This window comes from Carassius carassius, chromosome 43, assembly GCF_963082965.1.
Source record: "Carassius carassius chromosome 43, fCarCar2.1, whole genome shotgun sequence".
In the NCBI taxonomy this organism is placed as follows: domain Eukaryota; kingdom Metazoa; phylum Chordata; class Actinopteri; order Cypriniformes; family Cyprinidae; genus Carassius; species Carassius carassius.
In genome coordinates, this window is record NC_081797.1 from 9,904,638 (window position 1) to 9,918,011 (window position 13,374).

The window sequence follows — 13,374 nt, forward strand, 5'->3', positions numbered from 1 at the left end:
CGTTCAAAGTATATTGGGACCTTTAGTCTTCACTTTCACTTAAAAAAATTTGCAAATGATTTAGACTAGTTTTAGTTAACAATAACAATACTGGGTCCATATGACTTATGCACTATATTCCCAGTCCTCTCCAGTAATTGAATGTCTTTGTGTGAAGGCCAAATTGAAATCATTATATAACTTAAGTCAATATTCACTGAAAATCTTCCCTTCCAGTGAGCTGATCACTTAAGAACCACTGCAACTGAATCATTGAGTCAGTCATTTGAACTTTAGGATCTCGAGGGTCAGAACTGTGAGCTGGCTCGAACTAATTATTTTGGTAGCACTTTATTTTACAGTCCTGTTCCTCATGTACATACTATGTACATATTATAGTAATTACAATAACTATATAATAACTAGGTACTAACCCTAAACCTAAACCTACCCCTAAACCTAACCCTACCCCATGTAGTTACCTTGTATTACCAGAACTTTCTTAGATAAATACACTGTAAGTACACTATAAGTACATGTTAGTACACGTACTGTAAAATAAAGTGCAACCATTATTTTTACATAAACTCAATGACTGCCCCTTTCACACTGAGATTCCGGATTATACTACGAAAATGCTAGGCACGTTAACTTTCACTTAAACTGGCGAACGATCTCAGCTTCAGCGCGGATAGTGAGGAGCTAACTGATCTCTGCTTCATTACAGTTTGCACATATTTTTTCTTCACGAACGTTGATCTGCCTTCAAAACACCCAGTAAAAGATTTGCATGATAACGCGCGTTTACGGCATTAGTTCTGTCCTTTGTTCACACAGAGCTCGTTCCAGGACTGAACCCGGCAATGTTACTAGGTCCCTGACCCAGGATCAATCCCGGAATCATTCCTTTTGCATTCCAAATTAAAAATAACAGCTTAAAGGATTGAAACAACATGAGTACATTATGAAAATTAGGAAAGTTTTCAGTTTTGAGTGAACTATACCTTTAAGTCCAGACTCCTGACTAATACAGTGTCTTTTCTCATGTGTCCCAAAGGCAGTTTCTGGCCCAGGATTTGCATGCGTATGCGTGTATGTTGCTTGGATGTTTTTAAAAGAGTTTGGATCCCCTCTGAGACATTGATAGGGCTGTGCTTCCTGCCTCTTCTCCCTTTCTTCCCTCATATCCCTCTCTCCACGCAGTTACTCTCTCCTTTCTCTTTGCTGTTTTGCTTTGCATTAAAAAACGATCCGGTCACCTTTAGCTCGGCTTCATCTCCTCTAGGGTAAGTCTGCAGCTAAGAGTTTTATACTACTGGATTATTTTGTTGATTTGTAACTTGACAATGCACGCATACTTGCTTTTTCAGAAAAGTGTTTTCTTGTTTTGCTGGTATTTGTTTTTGGCAAAAACAGTCACAAGGTTCATTTAGACAGTTATTTGTGTATTCTAATCCAAAATGCTTGCACATGATTCTCATCAGTTGCCTGTGGTGATTTACTGGTCAATGAACATAGAAAATCTCAGAAAGAGCATAAGCAACCTGTTGGCGGAGCCCAAGGATCAATCAAGGGCCATGATTTTTGCAGGGATCTGACCTAAAGCTAAGCTCACATTACTTTAAGCGAAGTTGAAGAACAACTACTGACACATAATTTGAACAAAATCAGGCCAAAACTACGTTTTAAGCTGGTAAACACATTTGAACTATCATTGGTTTGTAGTGATTAATAGGTGCCTTCTTTGACATGAAAATCCTGTGTGGTTCATAATGTACCCTCTTCAGCTAAATTTTTGTGGACACAATTCAGTCATGTTAATAGAAATCCATGCCACTGGGGAATTTTGTGTAAGGGCATAAGATGTACCCATGCAGATTTCAAAATAGTTTCAAATAGACCTCACTGTGAGTTTAATAAACAAAAAGCTGCAAAGTTTGAAAGCGGCTTGTGTGTGAGCTGTGCTTTATACATTGCTACTCTATTAAAGGGATAGTTTACTCAAAAATAAAGAACTATTCATTCTCAAGTTGTTCCAAACCTGAGTGAGTTTCACAAAAGATATTTTGAAGAATGTTGGTAACCAAACAGTTGCTGGTATCCATAGTATGAAAAAAAAATGTCATGGCTACCGTCAACAGTTTGGTTTACCGACATATTCTAAAATATCCTCTTTTGTGTTCAACAGAAGAAACAAACTCATACAGGTTTATAACAAGTGAATGATTAATTAATTTTTTTTAAATTTTCCTTTTTGTGTAAGCTATCCCACAGTGGACCTTTTTTGTCAATGAAATTTCTCAGAAATTTCGCTAAAGTGATCGCATCTTAAAGGGGCCTCCTAAAAATCAAAAGGGCCCTTCTACAAGACAGCAGACCTTTGAGCTGTTTCTGAGTGGGATCAAAAACACTCACGCTTCCTAATTAGAGCCGGTAAAAACACTGCAGGAAATGTGATCAAGTCCCGATAGTGAGGCGTTCACATTAAAGGGGCCACATTACGCTTTGTTCATACACGCCGTATCTGACCCGTGTTTACATGCACATGAGGAATGTTTGCGGGAGCTGCAGAAACGAGATAAGAGAGGTTGTTCATCTTATGACCTGACCCGAAACCTGTCTGTAGGTAAAGCGTGTCTGTTTGATAGTATTTAAATACGTCTACTCTTGTTTGTGTATGCGTGTGCACGTGTGTCTGGTGTGTCTCCAGCTCTGCAGCTGTCAGGATCAGAGACTCTGCCAGGTGCAGCTCAACTCTCAAAGCTCTGGATAAGTTGCATGCTACGGTAATAAGACACAATCGTCTGTGCTTGATCTCAGGGTGGAACCTTTAATATGGCTTGATAGCTGACATAATCGCAGCCTGCCTCGCTTAGAAGAATATGTTTTTGAAGTCTTAGAATGGAAAAAGTTCATTTGAATACACCAAAAGACAATGCAAAATAGCCAAAGTCCTTTGTTGACTTCGTCTATAGGCATTTAACAATTTTGACAACAGTCCCCATGGTGACCGTATCCCCACCGCTCTGCGTAGTACACAAAACTCCCTATGACGCAAACAGGAAATGCTGGGGAAAGTGAGGGAATACTATAAAGTGGTTGTAATGAGGATGGTGTGGCATATTGGCTGAAACTCAGGCCTGGTAACCATCACAAGTCCCATACTGAATGTTTTAGCATTTTGTATTATTTTTTGTGGGAAAACATGTGGATAGTTAACCATTTACTCACCCAAAACGTGAAGGATCATTTTCTGTGAAGCACAAAAGTGAATTTGTAAAGAATATTGTGTATGCTGTTTCCAGTGGGGCTGTGAAGCTCTAAAATAACAAAAATATCATACCGTTAAAGTGGTCTATATGACTCATGCACTATATTTCAGGTCTTCTGAAGCTATATGATAGCTTTGTGACAAACAGACTAAAATTCATCTCATTACTATCACTGAAAAGTCCACACTAGCTCTTCCTGACAGTGTTTGATTTGTGAATGAATAATTTTTAATGAGCTGAATCATTACACAAAACTTGTCTGAAGGATTTGTCCATGAATTAGACTTATTCTTGACTCATTTACAGCTTAAGGTATTACAGGAAGCCATATATCCTAAACCATATATTTCATCAAGTGATATGATATAATGACACTTTTTCTAAACATTTACCAAATATCATAAAATGTAACTCGAATAATAACAAAAATTACATCATCATATTTGTTACACGTGTTATACAACTTCTGGGAATGTCCTTTTACAGTTTTCCCTAAATTATATGGTTATTCATCTAATTTCCAAAAACATTTTATTTTACAGTAAAATTACATATAGGTATGTATATACTGTATGTACGGTTACATTTACCGTTGCTCTGCAAAATTTTGCTGGTGAAATCCAGTAATTTTAGTGGGAATTCATGCAGTTGGGAGTTAAATATAATGGGATAAAGCACCTCACACAGATTTCTATCATGTTTAAATTGGACATACAAACCTTCTGCGAAGACCATCAGAAAGATACTTAGTTTGAAAGTGACATATATGAGTGATGCTTCATATTACATTGCGTAATGCTAGCAACACTGTGGAGTTTTTAGTGAAATTTTGCTAATGTGACCATGCCTTAAACGATGACAGAATATTAATTTTAAGTAAAAAAAATCTCTTTAAATCTCTAAGTTAATTATATGATATAGCAGCTTACATAGTGGCATGTTAACCTACAGGCCTGACAAGATCAGAAGGTTATTAAGTTGTTATCTAGTATTAACCAGGCCAGTTTGTGCTTGTCAGTCTCTTCACAGTCTTTCTCTCAGCTGCGTTTGTCCACGAAGGAGACAACTGGACAGCAGGGTTGCTTGTAAAGTTAAAAAGACACTTAGAAATGGATGGATGTCTTCCACAGGAAGCAGGGTCTTTGGTCTAATGGGTTGCAGTCTTGAGTAAAAACAGATGGGGGAGCGCTGGAAGGCAGCGTGACTGTAAATGTCCCCCTCTCTGTCTATAGCTGTGTTTAAACAGAGACACTGGTTTGTTTCGGAACTTAATTGGAGCCACTGTCTCACACAGAGAATAGAAAAATGTTGAAAGAAAGGGAGGGGAAAATTACAAATATAGAGCCTTTCGCATGTGAAAGAGGGAGCTGAATGGTGTTTACTAGTAAGCAACATTAGGGAGTGGAAGTTGTGGATTGATGTTTTGCGTCTGACACACGCACACACACACACACACACACACACACATTGAACTTCTAAGTGTCTGGCTGGACAGCAGATGCAAGGGGTCTCGGACAGACGTCTGCCTTTAGAAATGAGGTTTTTGCAGTTGCTTCAGCATGTTAAGAGCTCCTGTCTTAAGCAGCCAATATAGAAGGAGGAGGAGAAGGAGGAGGCGACTTTTAAAAACAGGCAGACAGAGTCACTGAAACCCAGAGCTCAGATCTCAGCCAGCCGCTGCAGTCGCTCCTTTATTATAACGGCTCGAGATGGGCCTTCAGCATGGAGAAGGAAATTGACTTTTATAAGCATTTTACTTGGCTTAAAAAGGTAAGTTGAAATGTCTGCTTTTACTGTAAATTATCCACTTTATGGATATTTCCATTCAGCTTTTATTACAGGTTTTTTTTTTTTGAGCAATATATAATAAGAAAGGTACCATTCACAGTCAACCAGTCATTATTTTAAAATTTATTATGGAATATTGGTTTGAGCTTAAATTATTTATGATCATTAGCTGTGTGTTTCCGCTAAGAAAAAAATAGTCAATCAATCAATACAAAACAATCAGCATAGCAACAAGACAAACACCATGATGATACTACACAACATTACAATATTAATTATGAAGACCTGATTTTCACAACAATTGCTAAGTGAGATGCAAGATGGTGCTGTTATTATTTTATTATTTTTGAGATACTGCAGTTTGTTTTACTATTATGAATTAGTTTTTATTGTTTACTTTCCATTTTAATTTTGTAATTTTGTTGTGTTTTTAGCAAGTTTTTTTAAAGTCTATGTAATATTTATTGAATTATTATTTCAGTTCTCGTTTTAGTTATTTTTATACATCGAGTTAAACTAAGTGAAAATTAATATACTGATTTGGCAACAAGCTAAAAAATGTACTTTATACGGTTTTTTTTTTTTCGGTTTAAGTTCAGTTTTAGTTAAATATAATGACCCTAGATGGCGACAGATGTATGAAACGTGAGTCTGAGGTGATACGAGGTGTGAAAGTAGTGGCGGTTTCTGTTACCCGGACGAGCAGACTGATATAGAGTGGTTGGATTTATGTGGAATTGGTTGTTGTTGTTGTCAAAACGACAAGCAGTATTGTGCTGGTGTGGATATGTGCCAGGAACTTCTGATTTGCAATAGTACAAAAGCGCTTTTTATCCTGTCCAGCTTCAATGATTCTGAGCTCATGTTCTTGAACACAAACAAAAACGCTTTCACTGACTAACACTTGATACTTGGAGTAGTAAATCAGGCAGTAAAATTCAATTTAAAGGTGGGAGTACGAACATCAATGTGCACACCTGTTCTTAAGTGCAAGAGGTGTGGAAAAGCTTGTTTTCCATGGTTGATGTGGTTTACAAGGCATTGTGGGATTGCGGTAAGCCGGAGATGGGGAAGAATGTGTAATTTTGAAGAAAGGCACGCGATGTAAAACTCAACCGGCCATTGCATTCCAAAGTAAGAAAGAAATTACAGTAATTATACTTCACAAGGTGTAACAGTATAAAATGCTGGGTTGGAAGAGGAATGGAACGCATTACTGTATTGCAGGGAGGGGTTGTACTGTAAAATTCTCAATATTGTCATACATTCTTGGACAGTGGGGTAATAATGATCACTGTAGTTTCTTCGGAAGTCATTTCAGGCCTTTACAGTTCTGCAAGCAGGCAGTGGGACATGAAAAAGGGGGAAATTCCAGGCCCTGTGGGTTGTCTTGCTTATAAACATCTCTCTGGTGAGGTAATAAATTGAATTGGTGTTCTAGAGAGCATCATGAATCTCACTCTTTGAACTTGAAACAAAGATGCTTTCTGTGGGTTTGGGGTTTTTAGTTCATTGTAAATTCATGTTCCAGTTGATGTTTATATGGTTTCCATGTTAAAGCTAGCTCCACTGAAAGGCATAATGATAACTTATAAACCGTTAAAGACAGAACTACTGTAAGCTGCAATGTATTTGCATTTGTTGAAATCATCAGTCCACATTATTTTTTAAATAATCATGTTCAACAGCAGAATTCTTGGTGAAAAACTACATTACCCATAATTCTGCAAAGACTCCCCGCCGATCAGTATATTGTCCATGACATCAAAAGAACTGTTTAGCAACATGCCCACCCCTATTAAGCACTACTACTTAAATATATACATGACATCTTTAAATAAAGTTTTAAATTTATCCAGCATTTTTAATAAGATGATATCATTAGCAATGCTTTATGGGATTATAGTTCTGTCCCTCATTAAAGCTGTGAAGTACACAGTTTAGTTGTTGGCATGAAGGCAAGTCAAATCTGTAGTATAACATTTATGAAGTGATATATAGAGTTTGGTGAGCTGTTTCTCACAATATGTTCATACTTACTCACTTGAAGAGTTACATAACTATTTTTTTGGAGTTCCTCACATTTTCTTCTGAAATCAGGCTTTCTTCTCATTACCTGTTTCCCAGAAAATAAAAAAGAGTTTAAACTTGCTGTAGACTGCAATTACTATGCAATGCAATGAAAGCCTCATGTTTGAGGACTGAGCACTGCCTTTAGAGAGGCATAACCCTGTAACTCCTCCAGACAGCCGGCCCTGTAAACCCTGAGTAGACAGCTTTATTGTGAGAATTGACAGCCCTGGACACAGCAAAAGCTTTTAAAGGACAGAGATTATCCGTGTGGCTCTGCTAGCTTAGTGCTGACAAGTGACAGTGTCTTATCTTGCACGCTGCGACATACTGTATTTACTGACGTGTTTTCTGCAGATATAGTCTGAATGGGCAGAAGATTTATTTGATCATTAAACATTTTTCAGCTTATGATAATTTGTTATGCTAAATTGGTAAATGTTCTATCTGTCTCTCCATATTTGCTGAAAAATTTTCCTTTTCGCAAAGACACTTACTTAGTTACCATCACTTAGTTACTATTGCTAAGTCTGACAAACCATGCCGCTCTCGCATCACACATCCCAATCTCATGCAGTGATACACAAATACATCGCAGAGCAAAGAGGAAACTGACAATACACCGACAGACAATACAGAGCAGGTTACTTCTGGTATGAAACAAAGTCTCAGCTTTCAAATATTTTCATCTTTTTAAAGAAATTCAAACAATAAATACAGTTTTGTGGCTTTAATGTGTCATGACAGATCGGTACAGCACTTCAGTTCAAGCGGCACAGGAACCGATTATCTTTTTATCTTTCTATCTTTCTCTCTGTCTGTCTGTCTGTCAGTCAGTTTCTCTGTTTGTCTATCTGTCTGTCTTTATCTCTGTCTGTCAGTCTCTGTCATTCTCTCTGTCTGTCTGTCTTTCTGTCTGTCTGTCAGTTTCTCTGTCTGTCAGTCTCTATGTCATTATCTGTCTGTCTGTCTGTCTGTCTGTCTCTCTGTTTGTCTGTCTGTCTGTCTGTCTGTCTGTCAGTCTCTCTGTCTGTCTGTCTGTCTGTCTGTCTGTCTGTCTGTCTGTCTGTCTGTCTCTCTGTCGGTCTCTCTGTCAGCACTTCATGCTGTTGTTTCCTTTTCCATGGTTTTTGTGACCCTCAAACCTTATGCAAATGACCTTATTAATTTGTAATGACCTCCTTTATTGTTTCTATTGAATGGATGTCAAAGCTGTCAGTTAATTTTTGGCGCCAGTATGTCATTTATCACATTTAACCACAGGTTCATAAAAGTGGTCAAGCAGGTTAGCTTCTCCTCTTGCACACCTCTCTTATGACTTTCAGTTTCTGTGTATGTGTACCTGGTATTACCTACGTTATGGAGACCAAATTCCCACAAGTATAGTAATACCAGTAATATTTTACCTTGTGTGGCTATTATTTTGGTCCCTGAGAGGAAAACAGCTTAAAAATCATAAGGAATAATCTTTTCTTAACCCTCTCAAGGCAGGCGTTGCTGATTTGCAACAGTTAAAAACTAAAAACCTTATTACTCCAGATATATATTTTATGTATCTGGAGTACTAAAAACTTTACTAAAGGTTACTAAAGTTACTAAGTTACTAAAACTTAATTTGAGCCTGAGAGGGTTAAATCTAAAATAGCAGAAGATTTTGTGTTAGGGGTATATTTAGGGGTAGGGGTAGGGTAAGGGAAAATACAGTTTGTACAGTATAAAAACCATTACACCTATGGAATGTCCATGAATGTCCCCACAATGTGATTATAACCTGAAACAACTTAGGGGATATTTGGGTTTTTGTGAGGAAAAACAGCCACTTAAAGTGATCAAGTCGCAGAAGTTCACTTACAATCCAGAAGACTTCTCTGTGTAAAAACACATGTACACGTGTGTGTCTCCACAGGTTAACCTCCAGTGCTCAAGCAACAATGAGACCTATCAAGAGCGGCTGGCGAGATTAGAAGGGGACAAAGAGTCTCTGGTTCTCCAGGTGAGATCTTTCACTCAGGCCTCCAAGGCATTTCAACTCAGCATAATAGTCACAGTGTCAACACAATTAGAAGACAACTAGCCAACATGCTTGTAAAACCTCCCAGGGTCAAACCGGGGGACTGTGGTGTCTCTGTGAACATAGAGACATGTGACACTGCCGCGCTGCAGCCCTTGGTGACACAGCTGCCTGTCTAATGCACAATGGGATGGTCGTAGATCACATAGCTATGGGACAATCTTTAGACAGGTTAGGGGGTTGGTGTAACTCGACATTTTACGAAGCCTTGATGGTGGACACCACAGTGAGAGTTTAGCCTATTTTTAGCTTTTGAATGGTATGTGTTTACTGTAAACTAGCATTCTTATTTGTGTTCATTTAACAGAGATTTTTCCAAAGCAGACATCCAGCTGTAAAAAGTAAATATTTGTCCTGAATATGTATCTGCTGACTTATATATCATTCAGTTAATAAATATGATATAAAAATGCCACAGATTACTATTTCTGTTTTCAGGGTCTACAGATGGTTTCTAGGTGGTTTCTAGGGCATCTAGTTGGTCACAGGGTTATTCTAGATGGTTGCTAGAGTGTTGCTAGGTGGTTGCTAGTGTATTCTAGGTGGTTACTAAGTTGTTTACTAGGTGGTTGTTAAGCAGTTGTTTACTAGCCCAGGTGAAACTAACCCATCTCTAGTCTCTATAAAATTTTGGTCCTTAGATTTAGCTAAGGATTTCATTTAGTGAGGCATTTTATCATCCATCAAACATAATCTGTATGTCAGATTGCTTATGGTTTGTGCACACCAAAACTTTGCATGTGGCTCCTGCTTAATGTTGTTTTGTATATATTAATGAGAAATAAGTTTTTTTATTATATCCATGTACAGTATTTTGTTCTAATTACACAAAAAATCTCAAGCTTTATGGGTTTTACATGATTCTTTTGTAGTGTGTGTATGGTGAAATGTACTACAAAAAAAACATTTCAAAATTTTCGCTTGTGTCCTTAAGATGAACCCACAACCCAACACATTTATACGTTAAGAAATTAATTCGTTTATCAACTCTACGTGAGATGCTAAGTCCTACTTCCTCTCACGGTCTCACCGCTGATTCCCGATGGTTTTAGCAGACAAATTCTCAGAGTCGCCCCCTGTCATTTTAAAGATTAATACAATGGTGAACACGACAAGTATAAACACTCGTCCGTTTGGGAAGATGTGTGTGCAGTCAGCAGAGGCTCGCTCTGCAGAGCAGATGCAAAAATATAAACAAGGCTTCAATCATGTGTTCTGCACAAATTGAAAAATTTCAACTCGAGTGAGAAATTCACATGACAAGTTGTCACACAAGCCAATCAGCAAAGAGGTTATCGACACGTCCAGTTTGACATCCGGTTGAATCAGATAATGGAAAATTGTTTTTATTAACATGAGTGATGCAAAAAACACTGAGTAATCTAGAGCGAGTAATGTAAAAATGTGAATATTCGCTTCGTTTTTGATGTGCACAAACCATTAGGAAAATACTAGCAAACCTCTCCTCAGCACAGTTTAATAATTTATTACTGTATTAAGAACATTGAAAATTAATTATTAGTAGTTGGCACTCAAACAAATCTAGGAAATGTTTTATAATAACCACAGAGTATTAAAGGCTTACTTGTAGAAAGTATTATAACATAAAAAAGTTACACACTTCACCTTTAAGAAGTTAGGTTGTCTAACTCTGCAACAAGTGTCAAAAAAGTTGCCCTTCTCCATAGTCCTGCCCCTCCTGCTCTCTGATTGGTGCATTGTCTTGAGCTCTAAAACACTGATGAACGTGATTGGCTCCTAATGCCCTCAAGGTGTTGTTCTTCTCCTTTTACCTGTCCTGCTGGTTGGCAGTCTTTCAGTTGGTGCTGAACAAAAGGACACTTTCAAAACAATTGAAACTCAAGCAGGCACACATGTTAGCATGGAAGTGTGTCAGGGCTAAGGAATGGCTGTTTTTAACCCAAATTTGCACATTTGAAGGACTACATTTCTCTGCTGTTTGGACTTTGGAGTTGCATGTGTGTTGCAATCGTCAGTTAGCATATCTGTAGGAGGAAACGACCGAGAAACACTGGCCAGGTTTCATGTTAGCCTGAGTGAAAGTTGTCTGCTGTCTGTTGGTTTTAGGTGAGTGTTCTCACTGACCAGGTTGAAGCGCAAGGAGAAAAGATCAGAGATCTGGAAAGTTCCCTGGAAGAACATCATCACAAACTCATTTCTACTGAGGAAATGCTCCAGCAGGTAAGATCACATGCTGTCATTTACGTCAAGTTTTAAGCAGATATCAGCGAGAAATAAAGAAGAGACATTTAAAATAATTCAATCTTCTACATGATGGTTTTGGTTGAAGAAATTGTGAACACTTTCTAAAACTGAAACTTGAGCAATCTGTGGTTTTCCATCAGTTTCAGATGTAACTGTGTAGACTTGATTCAGATTAAATGTTCAGACTTGGTTCATATTTTCAGTGTACTTGATTTATGGATGTGGGTTTAAATTATACCTTTAAACCTTTATATCTATGTATGTCTCTGCAAAGTTAGTTGTTTGTTTGTGTGGATGTTGTTATGATAAAGTATGAGGAAAGTGCATGTTTTTTGTATGTTTACTGTGTGATTAACTGGCTTAAGATGGTGGATTTGTAATGAAACTCTTTTAGTCACTATGTTAGTGGCTGTTTGCTGGCAACTGTCCGTTTGATTTGCATAGAGAAATGGTTTAGTATAATTTCTAAATTACTGTTTTTGAAACCGCTATGTTCCTTTAGTATTGCCAAGTGAAACCACAGAAATGAATGCTTATTTGTGGAGAGAATATTAATGTTTTTAGTATCTGCTGAAGAAATACACAGACTTACTCAGACGGATTTGAGTCATTGTGTACAAAAGGTTAAATGATTAGTGTGTTTTGCACAAAAAGTTTTTTTTTTTTTTTTTTTATTCTGCGGGTCAATTATTTATTAATTCATGAAATAATATTTAAAATTATTATAACTAATATTCATTATAACACAATGATATAAAATAGTATAATGTTATTTAGATTTATAAAGAATAATACAATTAATTTAGAAATTATATAATCTGATCATATTATATAGTTTGACATACCACATCAGTTTCATACCAATTTAAGGTTATATTAGTGAGAAATGCCCACTTTGCCTGGGATCATGTTCAGGATTCCATAACAGGACGGCTGTGCCAACAATCATATCGAGATGGAATGCTGAGATGGAGCGATGGAGAGAGCCCTCATGTTCTCCTTGCTCATGGGGCAAGTAAACTCACAGCTTAGACATGGCAGTTTTCTTAAATACCATTGTTCTTTGTTGGCTTCTTTGTTCAATATGATGTTGAAATGTGCTGTATTGCTTACCAATAGTGCAAAGAGCTGTTTAATAGTTTATTAATTATGATAATGGCTTTCCCCCCAAGTGCAAGTTTGTGAACCCCTAGAGGTTTTCTGAAGGAACTGCAGGAGATTCAAAAGATTTTAATAGAAATGTCAATGCTTAATTCAATTTAAGCCCTCATGTTTGTTTGTTTTAATTGCATTAGGTGTTTTTAAGTTGTTATATAAATTTAGAAAAGTAAATATTATTATTGTAAGAAAAATAGCAAAAAAATGAAAATGCAACATTGTAAAATTTATTTTATTCTGAAAAGTTCACATTAATTTGAAGTAAAGTAAAAGTTAGCCTCGGACTGATTTAAGTATTTATTTATTTTAATAAACTGCACTAGACCTGGATGTTTAGTAGGTTATTACATGGGTGTTTTTGTACATTGTATGAATATACATTTTTCTAGCTATTCAAAGCTGTATAATATTTTATTAGAAATGCCAATTTAAAAATATTTGTAAAAAAAAATATATCCATAACCCATATCCAGTAAATCACATACAACTGTAAAAGCCATTGAGCCTTTAAATATTAATTATGGCCATTTAGGGTCTTGGAGTTTAAACGGTCGAAAACTCCTTCTGTATGATCTAGATTGTGACATTGGTGGCTGATTGTGACTCATGTTCACTGTATTTCACAGAAGCAAAAGATCATCAGTCTAGCAGGAAACTTTGTGTTGTTTTCATTGTATCAACAATTTCTCAATTCCATTATATCCGCCTTTTTCTTCCCATAAAAGTGGGCGCAGCCATTTGCAAATTCTATGGGTCTAGCTTCCAATCTCATCAATTGTTGTCTTACCATATTATTTTAATGTATTATCT

General features: G+C 36.9%; 1 protein-coding gene across 13 annotated transcripts in view; it reads left to right on the forward strand.

The window, feature by feature from the left end:
* The window catches only part of ppfibp2b (PPFIA binding protein 2b), a 62,798-nt gene that overhangs the window by 19,906 nt on the left and 29,518 nt on the right, over positions 1-13,374 (forward strand). For 10 of the 13 annotated variants that reach the window (XM_059536647.1, XM_059536648.1, XM_059536651.1 and 7 more), the window contains exons 4-5: positions 9,016-9,102; positions 11,269-11,382. In XM_059536647.1, coding sequence (XP_059392630.1) covers positions 9,016-9,102; positions 11,269-11,382 — 201 coding nt within the window. Of the gene's footprint in view, positions 1-1,155; positions 1,266-4,870; positions 5,022-9,015; positions 9,103-11,268; positions 11,383-13,374 lie in introns of those variants that run through there. The other 3 variants (XM_059536659.1, XM_059536657.1, XM_059536660.1) reach the window with 3 other exon arrangements.